Source organism: Octodon degus, unplaced genomic scaffold (assembly GCF_000260255.1).
Source record: "Octodon degus isolate 3935 unplaced genomic scaffold, OctDeg1.0 scaffold00485, whole genome shotgun sequence".
In the NCBI taxonomy this organism is placed as follows: domain Eukaryota; kingdom Metazoa; phylum Chordata; class Mammalia; order Rodentia; family Octodontidae; genus Octodon; species Octodon degus.
The window spans coordinates 89579-113622 of NW_004525061.1; the positions used below are offsets into that span (position 1 = coordinate 89579).

The window sequence follows — 24044 nt, forward strand, 5'->3', positions numbered from 1 at the left end:
GAGGAACCGGGGATTGAACTCAGATCCTTGCATTTGCCAGTCAAGCACTTATCCTACTGAGCCATCTCCCCAGCCCCTGAATTCTAATCTTCAAGAAAATTTACTTCTAAGTCAATAAGCCATAAAGCCAGGACAAAGCATTATTTATGATTCATGAAAACAATTGTGTTCCTGAGTCACAAATCCTAGAACTATTGAAATTACCTGCTGGACAAAACTAGGAAGATAAACCAATCAATTAATAGATGAAGTTTTGTACAGTATATTGTTGAATTTTGCTTCCTAATCCACTGTGCCAGTCTATTTCCTTTAATTGGTGAATTGAATCTATTTACATTGATGGTTACAATTAAGATGAACTGAGTTATGTTTGACATGCTATTTGCCTGCTGTTGTATACTTCTTTTTCTCCTGTGTTTGTTTGCCCTATTTGCTGGGTTCTTTCCACTCTCATTCATGGGGTTGTGGTCATTTTGATCGCTCTCTAGAATATCTCTTAGTAGTCTATGTTGGGTTGGCTTTGTTGTCATGAAATTCTTTAGTTGTTCTTTGTCATGGAAGTAGTTCACTTCTCCATCAAACTTGAAAGAGAGTTTTGCAGGGTATAGTAGTCTGGGCTGGAATTTATTTTCATAGAGGGCTTAAAGTATTCTGCTCCATGCTCTTCTTGCCTTCATGGTTTGTGAGGAGAAGTTGGCCGTAATTCTGATGGGTTTTCCTTTGAATGTGATCTGCTTTTCTCTAGCGGCTTTCAGTATATTATTCTTGTGCTGGATTTCTGGAATCTTGGCTATTATATGTCTCAGTGTATTTTTAATTGGGTTGAAGTTATCTGGAATTCTGTATGCTTCAGTTTCCTGAATGTCAGATTGTTTCCTCGTATTTCGGAAGTTTTCCTATTATTACTTCTGCCCATTTTGTTTTTATATCATTTGTATTGACTCCTTCTTTCTCGTTTATGCCTATTAGTCTCACATTGTTCATTTTGCATCGTCTTGCAGGTGAAGAATTATTTTTTCCTGCATCCTACTTGTTTTTAAGAGATCTTTCCTTACCTTTTCACTAGTTGCACCAGCATCTTCAAGATCTGAAACTCTATCTTCACTCTCACTCAAACGGTTTTGCAGGCTTGTGATTCAGATTTTAAGACCCTCTATATCTCTTTGACTCTGCTTCATGCGATCTATTTCTTTCCTGTATTGCTCAATCAAGGAATCCATCATTTTTCTAATCTCTCTCTCTTTTTTTTATATCAATATCTTCTTTAGAAGTAGTTATTAATTCTTTTACTGAAGAAGTTTTTCAGATTAGGTTTCCTCCATATGTTTCTGCATTTGATTCTTTACTTCAGATGCTATTAATTCAGAGGTTTCTTTTTTATTTCAGAAATTAATTCTGCTCTGAGCTCCTCCATACCTTTCTGCTGTTGTTTCTTTACTTCTGACGCTATTAATTTATACATTTCAGCTGAGGTAGTGTCGTCCGCAGTTGTTCTGTGTGGGCTTGAGGCCTGAGATTGCATTTTGCTCCTTCTCTTTGTCATTTCATATAGCACTGACTTCTGACCTTCATTGTAGAGCTTTGGTGCAGTTATAACCTTAGCACTGACTGAAATTCAGGTGCAAATCTATTAAGTTTGAGTTTATCCAGCTATGCCTGGATTGGGGCACTGCAGGTTCACTGTTGTGCCAGAGGGGCACCCAAGGGCTGCAGCAGGAAGGAGCTGAACATAACAGCTAGACCCAAGCTAGTTTCCTTGAGCTTAACTCTGAACAGACTCACCCAGAGTCATTTGAAAATTGACCTATTCCTTTCCAAGTTTCTCTTCTAAACTCACGCACTATTTGCTAAGCACCAAATAATTCTATTTAAGGAACTAATATGCCCCAAATTTAATACTCATAGTACCCAGAGGTACTACAATTCTAACAAATTGAGATCTCAATCTTAGAATGCCGTTTAAAAAGCAGATTTAAAAAGCAGATACCCAACATGTCACCATCCTATTTGCTTTAAAAAGCAGATAACCAATATGTCATAGTCCTATACATATATGAGTCAAGAGTGTCTGCAACACTGATGTCACTGCACATTTTGCAGAGAAGCATGGCTGCAGAAACTGAGCTGGCTAAAATAGGGTTGTGGCTGTGCTGAAGTCACCTCACTGGACTAGGATGGAACACTTAGGTCTTGGTGGCTGGCACATCTTCACCATGAGGGCCAGAATGGACCAAGGTAGTAGCATCAGCAGTTGACATGTAAAAACAAAGATACCACAGTTGATAAAAAGAGACCCAAGTCTTGCCAAGGCTGTTTCTTTCCTCTCATTAAAATCAACAATTACAAAACAACTAAAACAATGCAAAATCAAATCTGCGGAATGAATAAAGTGGGTAAAATGCAAACCTCTCTACAATCCTCTGGGTAATAGCTTGAAGCAAAGAAATGATATAATTTTTTCAGCATATTAATAATGCTGTAACATTATACAATACAGCAACCACTGGTGAATTCCTATTGTTTTGCTTGGTGAAGTTCTGTATCAATTTTTTTTTTTTTACTATCTTATGCTCTTTAGATAATAAAAAAAATTGAATTTTAAAAAATCAATCAAGAAATAAATTTCCTGAGATAATTCTGATTAAAAAAATACTGTAATAATTTCAATTAACTCATTCCAACAAGTTTAACCAAGCAACACACTGCTTAGTGATGTGATAGTAAAGCAAAAGATAGCATACAAAAATCCATCCTGTGACCTCTGAGTGTAGTTAGATAAAATCAGACAGATGAACTAGAAGTCAGCATAGTCGATCTGTTCACCAGCATGTCTCCAGAGTTTTATGCATATATATGTAAAAAGTAAAAGAAATCATCTAGGTCTAACTTTGTTTTGCTTCTTCAGACACGGCCCACTAGTCTCTAAGAGTATGAAATTCTTATTGATAAATCATTTAAAAAATTCTTAATCCTTCAGACAACTTCTCTCTCATGCTCTTTTATTTTTTATAAACAACATGCAACAAAACAATCATGGGGAAGAAATTCCCAAGAGAACACAAGAATGTTTAATAGAATCCCCAGCTGACACCCTACTCTCAATTGTGCCCCAAGCACCCAGAGTAGCTCACTCCCAGGTGGTAAAGAAAATCTGCAAATCCAGGAAGGTCAAGCTGGGAACTTCCACGTATGTTTCTTAGCCATGCTCCCAGAGTAAAATGACTTTTTTTCCACCAGCTTAATTCTAAAAGGATACCAGAATTCACCCATTCATTAAAGACTGACCTTTGCCTTTTCCAAATTTCATTTTAAAATTCAAATATGCTTTTTGCTAAACACTAACACATTCTCCAATAGTAACAGGTAGGCCCCAAGCTCAATTAGTACAACACCAACATTACCACGGTTCCATCAAATTCAAAACCCAGTTCTAATACACACCAAGAAAATCAGATTCAAAAAATAATTGTCTTGTCTGGGCATGGTGGCACACACCTGTAATCCCAGCACTCAGGAGGCTGAGGCAGGAGGATTACTGCAACCAGCTTGGGCTACCAAGTGAGTTTAAGGCCACTCTAAACTACCCAGCAAGACCCTGCCTCAAAGAAGAAACTGTCTTAAAGTGGTATATTATTATTATTATTATTATTTTTTTTTTTTTTTTTTTTTTTTTTTTTTTGGCAGAACCGGGAATTGAACTCAGGCCCTTGCGCTTGCCAGGGAAGCACTTATTCCACTGAGCCACCTCCCCAGCCCAAAATGGCATATTATAAAAAGAGATATTTACACTGTTCAGGAAATTATAACAATTTAGGGGTTCTCTGTTACAGATTCTGGGGGGAATTATCATTTAAAAAACATTATCACATACACACCAGAAGTGTGAAATTTACAGAAACTAATGTAAAATGTGGATGGATGCAGACTGACTTTGCACTGGTAACTGCACATCCTCCACAGACACAAATTACAATTTCCTAAACATAAAGATGATGATGTTAATTGAACTACATCATGATCTTATACACAGAAATGATTACAAATCTTTCACAATTACAGGGGTTTTTTTTTCCCTGTATTCACACTACTCTCATAATCCAAGGGCAGCAGCATCAAGTTTAACTCCCAGCTTATACACTAAAGAGACGTGCTGCCAAAACTAAATAATAATACTTAAAAAATGAAAAGTGGATGTGATGTAACTCAGCACAAATGTCCTGAATTCACTGGAACAAAGAATACTCTTCCTAGTACACCTGCAGCACTCTCCAGTTTCTCTTCACCTAATTTTTTACTCCACAACAAGACCAGACATAATCTATATTCCACATTTGCCCCTTAAGACATTAATTAGGTCAATGGACACTTGCAACAAAGGCCGTATAAGTCTAGCTTGAACTAAATTTCTTAGTACTTTTCAGGCTTGTGACCTCTGAATCACATTCAAATCAAGCCAGCATTAGAGGACAAAATGGGGAATTATGAAAATCAATTATGCAAGCCACCAAAGAACAAGAAAACACAATTGAGCAGCTACTACACAACACTAAAAAGACCAACCAAAGTATCTTTCTTAAAGAGCTAGCGATATCATGCTAAATGCAAACCAATGGTTACAGCAGCACACTTCAAAACAGCTAACTCCTGGAATCAGTCTATTTGTCCATCAACAGATGATTGGATAGAGATGAGTGGTATCTATATATTATGGAATATTATTCAGTTATAGAGGAAAATTTGAGTCATTTATAGGAAAAGATATACAGCACCTGAAAAATAAAATTGTGAGTGAAAACAATCAGACACATAAACTGAAATACCAGAGCATCTATCATTTTGAGTATGGCAAAATACAAACAAAAAGCACAAAGGATGGTTACAAGGAGAGAAGGGGATAGATCTCTTGCAGATGGGAAGTGGTTCTGGGTGACAGGAGAAGGGGAGGGGAAGGCAAAATAAATAAAGATATGCAATGTAAGGGAAGTTAATAACCTTGATGAATGTAAATAGTCATAAACATAAAATAAGATGAATAATACTAACAAGAACAAACATGGGGAAAGGTGATTTAGATGATGGAGAGAGGCAGGGGGGAAGGAAATTAAAGAAGAATCAAGATGAATTGTGTATATGTACCCCCTCCACACAATGACTGTAAACTTCCTGTAAGTATATACTAATTAGAAGTATACAGTATGTCCAACTGTGTATTGCAAAATGATTCTCAAATCCCATGTGGTTAGCATGTCTGTCATCTTAACAGTTGACTTTTGAGTGTGTGGTGAATACACTAGAAGAAAATACTCTGCAATTTCAGTATTCTATGAGATACTATATCATTTCCTGTGGACCTCTGAGATCTCCAAAAGGTACTGTACTAAGTCTGAGAAACATTGTACCTTTTCACTGACATTTCCCAATTTTTAAAGACCCACACATTTCAACCATCACTAAATTCTTTGCTTCTGTTGAGGACTGTAAGTGCTAAGTACAATGTGATCATGGTGTAATTTTCCATGTTTAGAATTTTCTACTTCCTCATATTTAGGTTAAGCCACATTGTCAGAAATTGTCAGAAAGCCTTCTTGATGAGACTAAGTAATACTCTGTAGTATGAACATAACCTACCACTTCTATGTATTTCAACACTGTTATGGATTCAAAGTAAAATATCTCCAGACATAATGATGTTAAGGCTTCACTACAAGCTTGTTGGTTGTTTTGAGGTTAAATGCACAGTGCAGATTCTCACCTTTTCAGATTAATTTATTGATGTACTGGAGGATGAAGGACACAGGGATTATGTTCTAGAATGGTCCACTGCTCTGCTCCTTACACCCTTGTCACTTTCATTCTCATGCTTTCCCTTCTGGATGAAATGAGGTTGGAAAGTTTTCCTTCACCATGTACTTCTGTTCCTTTTTCTTCCTTGTTCCAGGACTATATGAATAAGTCTCTGGAAGTGAAAAAATAGGTAAAGTAGGCAGACTCTCTGAAGAGCTATAGAAACTCTTCTAACTATTTTGCTTAATGATCTCCCCTTAATTTATGCTTTGAAAGGTAGGGTATCCTCTTGGAGACTAAATAATATTGCTGTATCATAAGCCACACTACCCTTATGCATTCCAACAACGCTGTGGAGCAAAAGGTCCTCTAAATGCCTTTTACTGCAGGCTTTCCTACAAGGTAATTTATTGTTCTGAGGTGCTGAGAAACAGGTAAATTGTGATCTCTTCAGGAGTACTGATATTTTTTTGGCAGAACAAGATCACCAAGAGTATGATACATTTCACCCCTCCTTACCTATCTCCCTTTCTCCTTCTCCCTCCCTCTCTCCTTGCCTGAAATGAACAGAGTTCCTGAACACAGCCCTCTGTAAGGGTGTTCCTGCCTTGCAACAAGACTAAAAGTGATAAAAGAGGTTGACCAAGGGCAGAGACCTCCAGAATTGAGCCACAATATAGCTATTCTCATCTTAAAAGTGTCAGCTATTGTTTATAGCAACTGAAAGCTCACTAACAGATCCATGGATAAGTGAAATAAATGAGATCCACATGTGCAAACATTGTATTATCTCGCTAGTGTGAAAACCTGAAAGAATAAATAAAATCAGAAAGATACAACAGATACTGTAAAAGGGAAAGAATCTGTTCAATGGGAAGAAAAAACTGGGATGAGGAAAGGGACAGAAGAAAGATGGGAAAAAAAGATCTATTTAGGTGTATTATATTGTCGATTTCTGCTGGTCTTTTGAAAGGAGGAGTTAATGTTTAAAATTGTTTTCTTTTTATTCTTTTTTCACTTTCTTTTCTTTTGAATTTCTTATAACTTTTTTCCTATCATTTTGTTTTTTTCTTTAAAACAACCTTGCACGTTTATATCTAGTAACCCAAACAACTAATTTGAAGATAACATCATGCAATACAGCAACCACTGTAGAATTCCTGTTATTTGTTTAGTGAAATTTTGTATCATTTTAATGCTTTATTTTTTCCTATTACATTTTGTATTCTGGAAGAAAAAAAAAAAAAGGAATGGCTGTATGTTGTTTTTACACCATTTCTATCGAGAATCAATTTTTCAATACACATGGGAATGCTGATATCTATTTTAGATCCTGGTTTCATTTTAATATAATTTTAATTCTTTTTATTTTCCTTTTAAATTTAATGGTGCTGAACTGAGATCCTTGCATATCCCAGCCAGTAATTCCTTGAGTGCAAGGAATTACTCCACTTGCACTCAACTCAATTTTTTGGAGTGCAAATTTCTTAATAATAAAACAAGACACCATGTATTCAAGCATATGCTAACCAAAAGTTGATGCACATGGTTTCTTTTTCTAAGCACAAGGGTTCAGATTCAGGAAATCATACAGGAGAGAGCTTTACTCGTCACACAGAATCACGAGAGCCAGTCAAGCCAGCTTCATCAGGGTCAGGTCTCCTCCATGGTCTCATATGTTTCCCCTCACAGTTTAAAAACAGACCCTGGCAGTGTGGAATGCACAGATACAGACTCCAAGTGCACTCACGTTCGCATCCTTGCCTTGCCAGTTTACAGGGCACTAGCCTCTTCAGTCAGGCCCTGTAGCAATCTACCTTTCTCCACTCTTTTCAGATTTTCTGACAGGTTGTTTTGTGCATTTTTCTCTAAGTAAAAAAGAAAAAAAAAAAAAGTCCATCAATTCATCTCTTGTGACTGTTTCTTCACCTATAAACTGAACAAAATTTCAACCTTCTTTAGGATGAAATAACTCTTGTATCTGTAGTTGTTAAAACCATGCCTGTCATGAGTTGCGAGGCAAATGTTTTGTTATATCACGATAAAATGCCACTAAGTACACTACAGTCACCGAGACACAAAGCAACTGTTGCCAAAACATGAAGAGAACTGTTACTAAAAAACCAAGATAGTCATTTTTTTTTTTATTTATTTGAGAGAGAGAGAGAGAGAGAGAGTGTGTGTGTGTGTGGTGTGTGTGTGGCCAGCTCAGCCCACCAGGGGGCGGGGCTGGCTGGCATGTGGTGCTGGGGGATCGAACCGCGGTCCCTGATGCTTTGCCAAGCTTGTTCTAAGTAGGTGCTTTAGACCACTGAGCCATCTCTTCAGCCCAAGATAGTCATGTTTGATAAAAAAAAAAAAAAAAAAAAAAAAAACACCTCACAGTTAGTTACAAAATGTACAGGTACTTTTCCATCCATTTCTATTTCTAAACAGTGTTTCATGTTCAGTAAATACCCTAAAGTCTTACTTTGTCTCAGAGTTTTGGGCTAGGGTGGAAAGTTTAAATCTCATAATGGCCTTCTTCTTGACAGAGACCTGAGGTCATCACATGGGGTATCACATAGAGAGTCTAAGGGCAGAGCTGTGTGTGCTCTATGTTTCAATGCCAGTACTCAATCACAGACAGGGACTCCAGGAACAAATTCATATCTACTTCCAACTGCCTCCTAAGTAACTCAACTGTCCACATTTACTCAGATAATGTTTTCACCTATTAGGAGATACCACCAGGTGGTTCACCTATTTGTACCACTGAAAATTAGATTTTTTTTCACGAATTTTGAATGGAACAATTTGTATATAACCATGATTGTTTCCACATTACTCATTAATATACTAGAGCTATGAAACCTAAGACCACACTAAAATTTGCTCATGAATATTTATATTCCACATAGTTAAGTTAGGTAGATTGACAGGCAGTAGGAAAGGGACCAGGACCAAGATAGAGCCACTCCTGAGATGAGGTGAAATGAGTTTGTAGTTGAGAGTTGAGCTGATAGAAACCAGGTTGCAAGATGGAGAACTGGCCAGGCCCACAGGCCTCAGCACAGCTAAATAACAGTTCAGAGTTGTATCTAGTACCATCTGCTCAGGCTAACCCAAATAATGTAACAAATGGAGATGGAGAGCAGAACACCCGGGTCCTTTCTGCACTCCTCTCAGAAATGCCTTAATTCTTTTTTGCAGTTACAGATAAACCAAAGTTAGTAATTTCTTCTGATGAATACTGCTAGATCAATATTAGCTAAGCAATTGTACTTGTAACCCAGTAGGCTGATTTTAGCTTGACCCTAAGTATTGTTAAAAATACTACTGTATAGAAAACTACTATAAAATTCAAAATTATCATATAAAAAAACTGAGGTTCAGTTGCAATCCACTTTCATGCTCCCTTCTGCTCTCAGGAACTTTTTGTTTCGTAACCTTTCTAACTTCCTTTCTGCATCCTCTGTTCCATCCTTTGCTGACATGAAATATGAACCTGGCACAGTTCACAGGTTATCATGTGCTTCACAATGACACTTGCAACTCAGCATTCACAAAAGTTAAAAGGTAGAGACAACTGAAATGTCCACAAATTGATGAAAAAAATAAAAAATTTAAGCTTTCCATATTATTATTATTTTTTTATGTATTTGGCATAGGGTCTCACTATACATCTCAGAATCATAAGTGATCCTCCTATTTTTCAGCCTCCCCAGTGCTGGGATTATAGGTATGTGCCACCATGCTGGATCTCAGCAGCCAGCTCACCATGCCCAAAGGGTGGGGCCAGTGAAGCATGTGGTGCCAGGGATCGAACCCTGGTCCCTGTGCTTGCCTAAGCAGGCACTTAGTTTGCTAAGCTATCTCACTGGCCCTTTCCATATTATTCACTCACAAAAAGAAACATTTTCCTGATAAATGCTATAATATAAATTCATCTTGGAAATGTCATGCAAAAAAAGACAGACATAGAAACAACGCTGAATTATTCACTTATACAAAATGGCCAGATAATAAAAAGAGTACATAGTAGGTTAGCAGTTCATAAAGCTTGGGGAAATAGGAGAAATAAGGAGGCAGCATTCCTTTAGGAGCTAAATAAAACTTTCTAAATGGACTAGGCTATTGACTGTATATTTTTAAGTGAATGAAACAAACAGTAAATTATCTTAGTAAAGCTGGCATAAAAGACAAATTCTACTTAATAATAAATGTGTAGGGCCAACAAGATAGCTCAGCAGTCTAAAGCGCCTACTTAGGCAAGCTTAGGCAAGTGCAGGGACTGCAGTTCAATCCCTGGCACCACATGCCATACCAGCCCTGGACCCAGGGTGAGCTGAACAGGCCACCAGAAATAATAATAATAATAATAATAATAATAATAATAATAATAACAACAACAACAATGTACAGAGAACTATTTTAAATACAGCTAATAATAATAAATGAAGGGAGAAAGGCAGGAAAAAGGAAGAGATTTTAGAGGCAAATAAAAGAAAACATATGAGAGCAATACATGGAACTAAGGAGGAATAAAAGTGGGGGAAAGCCACTGGGCCCAGGCACCCCTCATGGCCCTGAAGATCACCACAGAGACCTGGTAGGCTAACCTCACAACCCCACCTGACATGCCAGAGTTCCGCTGAGCCCAGTCACCCACCCTTACCCTGAAGACTGCCGGGGAGACTCAAAAGCCCTAGCCCAGCCCCACCCAGCTGCCCCGCAGAGTTGCACTAAGCCACCCATCCTTGCCCTGAAGACCACCAGGGAGACATGACTGCCACAGGGAACCTTGGGGAGCCCTATCCTGTACCATCATGACAACTATCATGAGAGCCTTGCAAAACTTCAGACTTCACTAATCATCACTGGAACCTTCTTGAACTGTGGCTTGCCTTCCTCACTTGTGGAAACCACATTGACCTCACACAGCAGGAGCTTTGGTGAGCCTGCCCTGCCCTCCCATTCTCCTAAGAGCCTTGCTGACCAGCAGTCAGCTCACCTATCATTGCTGCACAGTCAGGGAGAACATTGCAGGCTTCAAAAAATGACAAAAGGAAGGAACAAAAGGTGATCCCAGACCTCTAGCCTACCCAAAATAAGGCCAAGAGACAAAGTCATAGATGAACTTCAAAGCCACATACCTAAAATTTCTGAGATGATGCAACTGAAGTAAACAAACAACTCCATCAGACTATGGTGAAAATCAGATCAGAAATAATCTCTCAGGTAAAAAAGGAAATGACAACAATCATCAAAGAATTACTCAATACATCTAAGGAAGACATAGGTTAAAAAAAAATTGAGGGGAATAGAAAAATGACAGAAACACTGGATGAACAATACAGGAAAGAACTAGAATGCATGAGACATATTCAAACTGATATCCAGGACATCAATAATTCCACTGAAAGCTGGTAAAACTGCTTCAACAAAACTAAAGACAGAATTTTAGACCTTGAAGATAGCACTGCAGCTAGTGCTAAGCTCTCTGGCCTTTCCTTTGTCAGTTATTTCCAGCCCAAATTCTAAAATACCTCAGAGAAACCTGTAGATTTCTGATATAACCTGATACTTTTAGAAAGGCTTACAGAGGAAATTAAAAAACACATAAAATGGATGCATAAAAGACAGAAAAATGTTAAAAGACATAAATTCCTACATAAACCTATGAAACTCATCAAATTAGAAAAAGCCTAATGTTGGTTGGCTATGAGAACTAGGAATTGTTGCAAACAGACTCCTGAGCCCTGAGCATCTACGGCATTTTCTCAAATCTGCTTCTAGGGCAGCAAATGAATATGCCTTGTGGCATTTACACCAGTGAAAGGACTAGAAAAGCCTGCTTTCCCACAACCATGGAAAGCCAATGAAGGTATTCTAGAGCTAAACAGTGGAAACTTCTCAGGATAACATGTGCACAGTCACCAATGCCTAAAAGCCATCAACTTCACGGGTGCAGTATGAACATATGAGCTCCTAACAACAGGTACCTACAATGGGCAAAGACTTGAAGAGCTACCAAAATTCTCTGCACCCCAAGCCCAAGTGGAATGAATGGCACAACCCACAGCACTCTGCCCTTGCACACACTCCTTGTCCCCATCACCTGCAATACATCTCAGATGTCACTGATGTGAACACCTGGAACCTGCTGCACTGCCTGACACTCTATGATGACACACCACTGGGAGGTACAGAGGACAGGCTAAGGGATGCCCTGAATTGACACTCCATGCCTTATCTCAGCTGTGCCTTTCTCCATAAGCCACTGCCATGGGTTTCTTCTGGTGCTAACATGGAAGTTCTGCGCTCAGAGTTTGGGGAACCCACGAGACACAGGGGGAGTTCATGGGGTGTAGTCTCTTGTCATTTATGAAACAAAGTGTCAGGGTCATCTCTTTCCCCATGGACATACAGATCAGTACAAGGGGGAAAGGGACTAGGAAGCAAAAGTACTGGACAGGCCTTCTTTCAGCCCACTAAGGAGATGGAAGTGAAAGAAGGATTATAGTAATGAACAACCCAGTATAGAAAGGCGGAGGTTGGCCTAAGGTTCAAGCAACTAGAGGAGTTCTCAGAATCAGCATAAAGTATAACTAGAAAATGGAGACTTTTCTCTTAAGCTTTGCACATGCTTGGTGTTGTGCTCAAACTGCTCAGCCCTATCTTTTCATTGAAAAGTTGGATCCTATCCCCTTGTAAGGGTAATGTAAGCCAGAGTATGACTAGAGAGTAGGGGGCCTCTTTATAATTCCAGAACAGCAACAAAAAAGTCAGATACACAAAGCAAAGAACCCCCCAGAGTAGTTTTGCTTTTGAAAACAATACTCATACTATTTCCTGGTTGGGCTGCTCTGGGGAAGCTAATTAATGCAGTATTAAAAACAGGAAACATCCTCTTTCGGGTCCTCCTTTCCAAGATGATGAAAAAGAGAAGGAACAACGGTCATGCCAAAAAGGGCCGTGGTCATATGCAGCCTATTCGCTGCACAAACTGTGCCCCGTGCGTACCCAAGGATAAGGCTATTAAGAAGTTTGTCATTCGGAACATAGTGGAGGCCGCCGCCGTCAGGGACATTTCCAAAGCGAGTGTCTTCAACGGTTATGTGCTTCCCAAGCTGTATGTGAAGCTGCATTATTGTGTGAGTTGTGCCATTCACAGCAAAGTGGTCAGAGATCGATCTCGTGAAGCCCGTAAGGACCAAACTCCTCCACCCCAATTTAGACCTGCTGGTGCTGCCCCACGACCTCCACCAAAGCCCATGTAAGGGGAGCTGAGTCTTAATGGACTGAAGAAAACTCTCTTGAGAAAGAAATAATAAATTGAATGTTATACTTTAAAAAAAACCAGGAAACAACCTGATGAATGTCATGTTCTACAAAGGACTTTTGAAGAGTTAGGAGAGTGAGTCTACTTGACTTTGAAAGGGAAAAATATCATGATCGACGCAAAGGAAGTTGAAAATAAAATGTACTGAAAATGCACAGGCCTGGTGTAATGGTGCACACCAATAATCTCAGCACTTCATGAGGATTTCTGTGAGTTCAGTCAGGCTTGGCTACAAAGTAAGTTCAAGCCTAGCCTGAAATGCAGAACAAGGCTGTCTCAAAAAGAAGACAGAGAGATAACGAGAGAGATGAGACAAGAGCAGACCAGATGAGATGAGACCTGATCAACATTTATCATTGTCAATCTGTAGATCTTTAAAACTGCTCAACACGCTTGTCTAGATCTGTTTGAGGAAATCAACATTGCACAAAATTCATAATAAAATACTAAATATCTCCTGAATTTTATAAAATATAGCACACTGTAAATCACTGGTTGCTTCTTGGTGTCCAGTTGCTGATAGAACAGTGACTCATTACTGCTGTCCACTATCATGAGCAAGTATTACACCACATAACACTAGTAAGAGAAGTAAATAAATTAAAAACTGAATGATTTCTCTAAGTTTTCTTTCTTTTTTCTTTAGTACTAAAGACTTAAGTAGGGCCTTGTGTGTGTTAGGTGAGTTATACTGAAGGTACACCCCCAAATGTTTATTTCCTATTGAAACAGGACCTTGTTTGACTGTCTGGATCAGGCTTAATGCTGCGATGCTCCTGCCCCAGTCCCCCATGTGGCTGGGATTACAGGCATGCACCATCAAGCTTCACTAACATCTACCTTACCCAACCACTGAAATCCTGGTAAGTCACAGAGAACCCCAATCTGGGACTGGCACAATGCACATGCCTGTCATCTCAACAGGCAAGGAGGTGATGAGACAGCAGCAAAAGTGCTCCCCAGCCCGGGCAACTTAATAAGATCAAACCTCAAAAAAACTTCTAAAAATGGGTTAGGGGAGGTGAGGCTTGGAGCAAAATCCCTCTTGAAATCTTTTTTGATCATGAGAAAACACTTCTACTTCAATGATGATGCCCACTCTATTTTTAAACTTACAAGGTCAGTTTTGTAATTTCAATTTTACCTCACAAATAATTAGATGAACTGATCAGTAACAAACAAAAGATGTATTTATAGTATCTGTTACTAAGTTTCCCTCCTTGCTTTAGACCGGGGACCTTTGACCCACACTCAGATCCCGGCAGCACACAATCCTTCAATTATTGTCACACTAAGAACAATCTGACATTCAGTTCTAGTTGCTCATTTCACTGACCTCCATCAAACCTTGTTCTCTCGTTTCCTTTTCCTCCCTTTGCCCCTGCCTATAAAAAACAAAAACAAAAACAAAAAAAAACAAAAAAAAAACCTTTCATTCCTATTCCTTCATGTGTCTGTAGACCTTAACTATAGGCATTTAGCTGTACTTCAATGCTTGCAATGTTTAGAACCAGCCTCAAAACAACATCATTTATTGCAGAGATGGGAATCACAGGTCCATATAGATACCCTAATTCAATATTTCTCAATTTGGCTGTTAACAGGCATTGCTTTCAGAAAGTTGTCTTTGGAGAGAACCCCTCCCCCTCTCTTGGTAATACATTAACATCGTCTCCATTTTTCTCCTAATTCTAAACTCCTGGAAAGCCTCTCTCTTTTTTTTTTTTCCCTTGGAACCAGGGATTGAACTCAGGCCCTTGCACTTGCCAGGGAAGCGCTTATCCCACTGAGCCATCTCCCCGTCTCCTGGAAGGTCTCATTTTGTAAATATTTTACTTAGTTACCTTATGAGTATAAGCCAAACTGCTAAGAATTAACATAATGGTGAACCACAGGAAGAGAACCAAGAACCAACTTTCTCTGGCAACATGGAAAGCAGCCTGTCCCTACTACAGGGAGTTACCACTCCACACAAGCTTCTGAGTTTCCAGGAATTTAAAGTGTAAATTAAGCAGTTTTTCTCTAGAACACCAGTTTTCCATAACACTTACAAGGTAACAAAAAAGGTTTAAGACCCCAGTTCAAAATGGTCATTTTAATGAGTCACTTGTTAAAGGTGACCATTAAATAACTCAGCAATTACTGCGCTCTGATTACTATAATCAGCTCTGAACTGGGCAGTTACATGGCCACCCACTCAGAACGCTTCCAGGGAGTCAGTGAGCTATCCTTATTTCCAATAAAAACTCTCCTAACGACCTCCCTTTTGTTCATGACTTCATTCCATCATGTTGGAGACCACAGGCTCCGTCTTTATCACTGTGAGTAGGGGTCTGACATAAATGATTAAGGTGCTAACTTTGGGGGCTGCTGGGCATGGAAAGTAGGATTTCACTGCACGCTTGGTAAGAACTCCACCACTGCAATAAGCCTTTCTTTGGCTTCTCATGGCCCATATCAACACCCATTATGACTTTGGCAATATGCGGAAACACTGGAAATTTAGTAATTCACTCTGAATATAAAAAGGTAGAGGTCTGAGATTGAGTTATGGGTATGAGATTCGCGCCGCAGACATGTCAGTCCTCCAGGTCTGTCGCTAAAAGGGATGAGACCAGGGACCTAGCATATCACAGCTGCACCCAGCTCCACTCCACACCTGAATCAACCTAACTCCTTCCCGCTCGCCCAGACTGGTGCAGCTGAGGCTGGGCCTGGGGCCACCCAAGGTAGCGCAGCGGGCTGGGAGTGTCACGGTGGGATCAGGACGCGGGGAACCCGGAAGTAACCCTGACCCCCAGGGGAAAAGGACAAAAGCACCAAAGACCAGAGAATCTCAGGGTCTGGAGCTAAGAGGGAGGTTGTAGTTCCCAGTAGCTGCCTCTAGCCACTTCCTCTCAGACCTCATCCCGACTCCATCCCAATCCCGTCTTCTGTCCCACAACATCACCATGGCGCGGCTTCAGGGTCTCCCAGAGTCCTTCCTGCGTAGCGCGCGGCCAACAAGTCACAAAAGGTGGCCTAGCAGGACGGAGGACTCCCGACCCCGCACCCAGCACGCGCACGCTGTCTCGTCGCGTCACCGGAAGAGCCGCCTCCGGTGGCCCACGTGATCGGGAGGGCGTACATCCCGCCTCCCTACCGCTGATTGGCTGCTGCTCCGCGCAGAGGCCGACTCCGGAGATGTGGTTGGCCGGAGCTCGAGGGGTAGGCTGCAGTCCAGGACCTTCTGGCCGGGTTCCTCGCCACAGTGTCAACCTCGCCTCTAACTGTAATTGTTTTTGTCATCAGACGGTGCAGGTGGAAACACGTGTAAAACTTGCAAACTAGGAGGGAACAAGTGCCTTTGTTGTGACCATAGCAAAGCTTTCTATTTCCGCGGTGATTTGAAAGCGGAGATTGAACTCTGGACCCTGCACTTGCCAGGCAAGTACTTATTCTACCGAGCTATTTCCCCCGCCCCTTCCACGGTGATGTTGATGTGAACATATCCTGGGGTGGATTTTTCAGGGAGCCGAAGCCCTCCGTGCTTTCGCCAAACAGCTCCTCCGGAGCAAAATAAAGAAGGTAGCTCCAAAGCTGGGTGCCCCTGCTTTCTGGTGCAATCTTTAGTTCTTAGCCGGCAAGACTGGGTCACGCCAGTTTCGCTAGTGACTAAGAATGATTTTTTTCTGTGCTTATTTTCTCTTTGGATTCTCTTCAATTTTGTGATAAGTCTTGTATCTTATATCCTAAGTAAAGTCGTTGATTATTTCTAGACATTCCCTTGGCGGATTCTTTACTTATTTACTTATTCAGGTTGGTGGTAGGCTCAATTTTATTTATTTCCAGTTTGTTTTTCTTATTGCACTGGCCAAATCTTCAGTGTAGTGCTGAGTGAGAAGAACAGATTTCCATGCTTGCTTTTCTTAGGAAGAAAACATGCTCTACTTCATCATTAAGTGTGATATTGGTTGTGGACTTTTTTATAGATGCCCTCCAAAAGGTTATGGATGTTTTACTCTATTCTGTATTTGATGAGTTTTCGTGATGAATGTTATCTACTTTTGCTTTGCATTATTTCTATTCTGACTCCTTCATTTTTTGTCAGCCCTTAAGTTCTTCATTTTCTACTGAGGTGTCAACCCAGAACCAGTCTTGCCCCATTCCCTTCTTGGCTGAAGTAAAGGCAGGCACCGAGAGGAGTGGGTAGGCTGCTATGAAGGGTGCCCTAGCCCTTCAGAAACCACCTGCCTGATGCTACAGTCTCATCTTGTTTGTAGTTTATCTCCCTACCTCGATATGAACGCCAAAGACAGGACAGTTGCTTTCTCTGCAGTCCTTCCAGATGATAGAGAAAAATTGTGTGTCTGTGAGTCAAGAGCAGAGTGGTTTTCATTTCTCAAGTAAAGTCTCACATCTCCTGATTTCCAGGTTTCACAGTCCACTTTGAAAAATAGCAGCTTCCATCTAAAATGTCCTTGGGGAGAAGACAGAGGTGGGTAAGTGTGAGTTGCCAGGTGAGTTCTGTGTGCTCCGCTGTTTCACAGGTCTGACTTGTGCGCCCTCACTTGCTGCGAGAGCTTGTAGCTAGCAGCCACCAGGTGTCTGGCCACGGATGACCCAGGCCTCTCCATTAGGAAGTGTATCACTCAGAGAGTGGCAGTGGAGCTCCTCTGCTCTGCACTGGGCAGTGGGGCTGGGTTGGATGTTCCCTGTGGCTAGCTGCCAGCAGGTGCCCTGCCAGAGAAAAGTCGAGGCCTCTCCATCAGGAAATGGGCCACATGGAGACTAGTGGTGGCCACTCTACACCTGGAACCTGGGCTGCACTGGGTCTTCATTCATTGCTGAAACCTTGAGTGAAGGGCGGGACTCAGCCTCTCATCATGAGGAAGCTGCAGCTAGGGTGGCAGAGAGCCTCAGATTCTAATAAAGTATGAGCCTGGGTCAGGAACCCTTGCTCTAAATTGCTTTTTATTTGTGGAGTGAGAATTTGGGGGGTCAGAGGTACTGCACGTAACATAAAATTTGTCATTTGAAAATACACAACAGTGAGTGTTAATATAGTTGGTACATTGCACACCCTTAGAACATTTTCTTTACCCTAAAAGAAATGTCAAACCTTCCAGCCCCATCTTACCTCCACCCCTTAGTAGCTTCTACTTCACTTTGGAGTTCTGTGGATTTGCTGACTAAACATTTCATATCAGTGGACTCATATGAGATCTTTTGTGACTGACTTCTTTAACAAAAAAATATTTTTAAGATTCACCTATATCAAAGCATGAGTCAATACTTCATTTAAAAAAATTTTTTTGCACGTACTTGGGATTGAACCCGGTACTGTAGCCTTCTAGGCCCAGTTCACCTTGAAATTCCTGTGCTCCATGCTGTGATCTACTGGATGGAAAGCCCTGCTTTGGTGGCTGCAGAGCTGGAAAAGGTGAAGGCATTTGCTCTGCCAAAGGCTGGGATGCAGTCGTGACAATGTGGGGCAAAGATTCTCTCAGAGGAGCACTGTGGACCCTAACTGACAAAGAGCATTCAGGAAATAGAGGGTAGTGATCAAGACAAAGAGAAAGGATATAACTCTATGAGGGTACAAGGAGAAAAAAAGAGGAAGCCTGGGGGTAGCAAGTGTGAGAGAAAAACAAAGGGACATGTGATTTGCTGCAGGTAGCAGGGTCATTCCCCCACTGAAGCACCTCTGAGCCTTCCAATACCCTTCTGCATTGTGACTCCCCCTTCCTTGCTGCAAAGAGGGTCCTGCTAGCCAGAAGAGCTGAGTTGTCTGTGGGGCACCTTTGCACTGAGCCATGCAGTGGAGAAATCCAGCAATGAATTGATCACTCCTGATTCATTCTTGACCAAACTCTAACTTGCAGCTTGAGCTTGGCGTAGTGGCATACACCTGAGTCCCAGCAGTCTAATAGTCTGAAGCAGGAGGATCAGAAGTTTGAACCTTGCATGGGCAAATTATTTGAGCACTTGTCTCAAAATAAAAATTAAAAAGAGCTGGGGATGTAGTCAGTGCTCCTTGGGTTCAATGCCCAGTACGGTGAAAGTCAAAATGAAAACCAAGCTTCTTGGGCAGCCCCTCTATACTTTTGCAGGACTGGTCGCTGGTGTTCTGTATGCTTCACACTTTTAGTGTAACTCCCCTAGGGCACAGCGGATGCCTTTTCTTCATCTCCCCTTGCCAGCACCTAGTATATGGCCAAGTGTGTTGGATCAGCCCTCAGGAAGCGTGTCCACAGATCCACAAGGTCTGTGGCAGCAAGTGGTGCCTAGCAGGCTCTGAACTGGTCCCTGTAGCTTGCTCCAGCACCAGGCAGCGCATGTTCCATTGTCTCAGCTGCTCAGAAATCCAGCTGCTAAAAAGATGTCTCAGCAGCTAAAAAGATGAGCAGTAGGCTCTCCAGACAGTGTAAGAACCAGGTAGGAAGCAGAGTAAAGGAAGCCCACCCTGCCTTGCAGGCCCAGGGCAAGCAGAGTGCCATGACTCTGGCCCAGGCCCCTGCCTCAGTGTCCTCCTGAGTCTTCTACTCAGTGGCCCTTTCTGATCTGGGCTCCTTTCCACCCCTGCAAATGTAGCCCACTGCCCCCTCTCCCCTGCCATCGCTCTGCTCTTGTCCAGTCCCCTAGTGTGATCTCCTTGAACAAGGATTTCACCATGCTGCTGATGTCTCCTGTTCATCCTGCATGTGAGTAAAGTGACTAAATAAAGCTGAATGTGCTGGCTGGACAATGGTGTGGCTCCTACTTGCCATGCACACTTCAGCAGCATTCCGATGCCAGGATTCTCCAGAGCCCGAGTGGTTTGAGGAACAGCAAGAAGAGGAAGTTCCCATGGAGGCCTGTGCTCAAAGGCTGCCCTTGGGTCAGGTGACCCTACTGCTCTACTGCAGCACCTATGATCCCACTACAAAGTATCACCACACACCCTCCTTGGCCAAGGTTCGGGTCAGCAGTCCCAGATCTGCACTTGAGATGAACACAAATTGATTTCTTTCACAGCTGTGGTGGTTTAAGTTCAGCAAATCAAACAAATGGTACAGTTTTAATTCAGCCATAGTCAAATAAAGAGAAATGAAAAGAATGTTCTTTATAAACATGTGAGAAAGGAAGGGACAGATGAAAAAGGGGGAGAGAGAAGCAGGGGTAAGAAGGATGGACAAAGAGGGCAGAAAGAAAGCAGATTATGGTCCAAGGTCCTGTTTTGGCTTCTGTCCCCTGCCAGTTCCTGGCACTTGCTTTGGTAATAATGCAGCATCCTGTGTCCTGGTGTTGGGAGCCTGCAGAAGCTGGAGAGCAGGACGAAGCTTCATTGCCTGAAACAGTCAAGCTACCTAAGTTTTGAAAAAACATCCTGCCTAGACATTGTTGGTTATTAGTTGCTAGACAAGCTTATGTCTTGTAACTTTGTGAAGGTAAAAATAAATGCCCCTACTGTTGTTTGGGGGCCCTTTGCCAATCAGGCATGGTCCACCAACTGACCTCAGCTATTATCTCTTATCTTTATTTTCTAAAACCTCCATTTTCTCTTGGGGACCACCTAGAAACCAACAAATCCCTACACTGTGTCCCTAATTAGCTTGTTCCTGTACTGTATCCCAGGCCCTTCATTAAGATAGCTGTCAGCTCAGACCAAACTACATTAAGTAAATTCCAGTATAAGAAAGCCAGGCCCATCCTTCATTCATCAACCACCTGACCCCTGGATAAACCCTTTCTGGCCCTTCTGTGCATCTAGGAACTCTTGAAGGCTGAGAGGAAGGAAAAGAGATAGTTTGGCTCCTAAATGGGCCTGCCTGTCCATGCATAAAGCCATCCAGACTGCTGGGGGCATCATGCACTCGGGCTAGGGTGGGAGAGAGTGACCAGTGTCGGACAGTAGCACTATCTGTAAACTGTGTATCACTCCCTCAGGTCCATACCAGAGTCCCTCTGTACTGCCATATCCTAAGCAGCAGTCTGGTGTAAGGTGGAGAGGGTGCTGGGCAGAGTGAGTGGGGCGGACTCCCCACTGTCTTGGTCAGGGGCAGTGCCAAGTGCATTTGCTATGTTTTGTCCATCTACCCTCAAGCCAAGAGATCAGAGATAGATCTTTTTACCACCATGTACCAGTGCATATCACACCCTGGGTGCTGGTGGTATTTGCCCAAGGAAGTGAATGAATGAGGCCGTGGCCATCCACGGGTGTGGAGCTCTCCCATCAGATCTGAGCCAGGAAACTTGCCCTGGAAGTAGGCCAGATCATTTTGGGGGTTTCTCAGCCCCTTAGATGGGCCTCCTATGAGTTGTTGCTGCCTAGCAGTGGGAGGCCCCAGAATGTCCCAAATCCACTTGCACTGTCCTGGGTGGAGCAGCCCCAGACACTGGGGAGAGAGGCTGTGCCACATGGCTGACCACTGCACAGCAATGGGTTGAAGGGCCCTGTGCAGGGGAGGTCGACCTGGACTCCTGTTGTACAGCTGTGAATGTCCAGCCACACGAGGTCAGTTTCCTTCAGCTGTGATAAGGCTCACAAAGTCAAGGTGCCACAGGGCTGTGCTCCTGAAGACTTGTTCCTGCCTTTCCCTGCACAGAGATGGCACCTTCCTGGGCCTATAGCCCTCACAGCAATGTCATGACTCCAGCTGAGCTGCCCTCACATCCTTTGATTCTGACCTCCTTCTTTCCCTCTCACCTTCTCCCATGGCACCTCTCAGATGGTCCAGCATAATCTTCCCATCTGAAGATCCTTAACTTTACCACATTTCCAGGGCCTTGCTGCTAGGTGGCATGTATACAGGCCCTGAGGACATCTTCAGAGACTACTAATCTGCCTGTCACCATGGTCCATCTCACAGAACACTAAGACTCCCATGGGGATTTCATGATTTTTGCCATTGCAATGACATGTCCACCGTTATCAGTGAAAAAGTGCTCATTTGCACAAGCATACATATATACATGTATGCATGCACGTGTGTATGTGTATACATGGATATATGTGTGCATGAGTGTATGTGTGGCATGTGTGTATATATGTGTATATATACATTAGTACTTATATATGGTGCAAATGTTTGTACATATACACACATGTGCATGTGTGTATGCATGTCCATGTGTGCATATGCATGTATATGTGCACATATTATGTGTGTATATGTGTATGTGTATATGTGTATGCTTATGTATGTATATGTATGTGTCACATGTATATATGGAATGGGTGCAGATATATGTATGCATGTGCACACATGTGTGTATACATGTATATGCCATGCATGTGTGTTGTGTATGTGTGTGTATGGACATGGGTATTATATATGTGTATATGTATATATGTTGCATGTGTATGTGTATATGTGTGTGTATATATATATTGTGTATATGTGTTTATGCATGTTTGCATGCCCATACATGTATAGACATGCACATGTATGTCTATATGTATAGGCACACATGTGTATAGATATGTACATATGTGTAATGTATACATGTGCATGCATGTGCATATATATTTAATGTGTGTTTTCATGTTCATATGCATGTTATATTCATGTATGTGTATATGCATGTATATATGCATGAATGTTTATTCGTGCATGCATTATTATATTGTACACGTGTGCATATTTGCATGTGTGTGCACATGTGTATACATGTGTGTATGTGCATATGTGTATATATGCTAATAATACAACAGGCAGGTGCTCTACTCCTGCATGTCTTCATTAGGAAGAATTCTCAGAGACCTGAGCTAGGAAGTTTGCCACAGGAGCTGGCCAGATGCCCCGGGGCTATCTCAGCTTCTGTTGGTGGCTGCTTGGGTGTCACACACAGCCATCTGCAGGGACTGAGCAGACAGAAAGTCCCTGTGGGAGACCTGTAGAAAAGACAGGTGATACACAGGGTGAAATGACAGGTATGGCTCTGTCTGGGAGCAGGACACTCATCTCCGTCCTCAGAGGTAATGGCAGAGAGGACAAGAGCTCAGCTTTTGTTTTTTCAATGCCTCTGTTGTCTGAGGCAAAGTGCTTCTCCTCTCTGTATCTCATTTATACAAAGGTGGTCAAAAATATGGTGAATGTTGAAAATTTTAAAAACTTACTACAAAGAATTAAGAGAAGATGTACACACACCAACTCCCCACAATGAATGTAATCATTATGTACTACACACGTCACATAATTTATAACATGGTTATATATAAGATATAATGATGGCTAATAATCCTGTGATATTTAATACTTTGTGATACTACTAATAGTCCTGTGATTTGTAATATTTGTGACTCAATGTCACAACCTAAGAATAACTCATTTCAATCATTTCTCCCTGTTGAATTCCTGACATTTTCTATTACTGTATCCTATTTTCCCCCTTTTGATGGGTCTTCCTTAATCTTGATTGCTGTAAACTCTTTTCTGTTTCCAAAGTACAACTGTTTCCTTAGATTATGGTTGGTTGTTTTGTTTTGTTTTCAATACCAGGGATTGAACTCAGGACCTTGAGTTTTGTTTCCCTAGATTATGAAATGAGATCAATACTGAACTTCAATTCAGTTTGGTAGCATAACCAGACCCCCTAGGTCTGGGTTCCTTATGTGGGTGCAACAAAAATTGAAGCTGACAAATAGGAAGTGGGGAATAGCCAAATGTGTGTTTATTAGAAAGTGACAGGAAAACTGTCCAGAAAAAACATGCTCAAACCCACATAAGACCATACTAGAGTGGACTGGCACAAAAGGAGCGGTTTATTGGCAGCAACTAGTATGAGCCGGGCTGCTCCTCGGACCTGAACAGACCTGATAGTTGGGGAAGCAAGGGTGTTATAGAGTAGGATTGGTTGGGAAAGGGGGAAAGCACACAGGGGCCATTTGGGCCTTTTTAACAAAAGGGAGAGTATATTGACCCCGGGCCAGGTCCAGGACATTGGGTGGGGGCCATCCAGGATATCCCGGGGC

General features: G+C 41.8%; 1 protein-coding gene across 1 annotated transcript in view; it reads right to left on the bottom strand.

Moving 5' to 3' along the window:
* The window catches only part of LOC101579047 (zinc finger protein 14-like), a 32720-nt gene extending 16539 nt beyond the window's left edge, over positions 1-16181 (bottom strand). Inside the window, exon 1 of the mRNA XM_023708712.1 lies at positions 16059-16181. Within this exon, the coding sequence (XP_023564480.1) occupies positions 16059-16061 (3 nt within the window). The 5' untranslated portion in view covers positions 16062-16181. The remainder of the gene's footprint in view (positions 1-16058) is intronic.
* Between the last annotated feature and the right edge of the window lie 7863 nt (positions 16182-24044).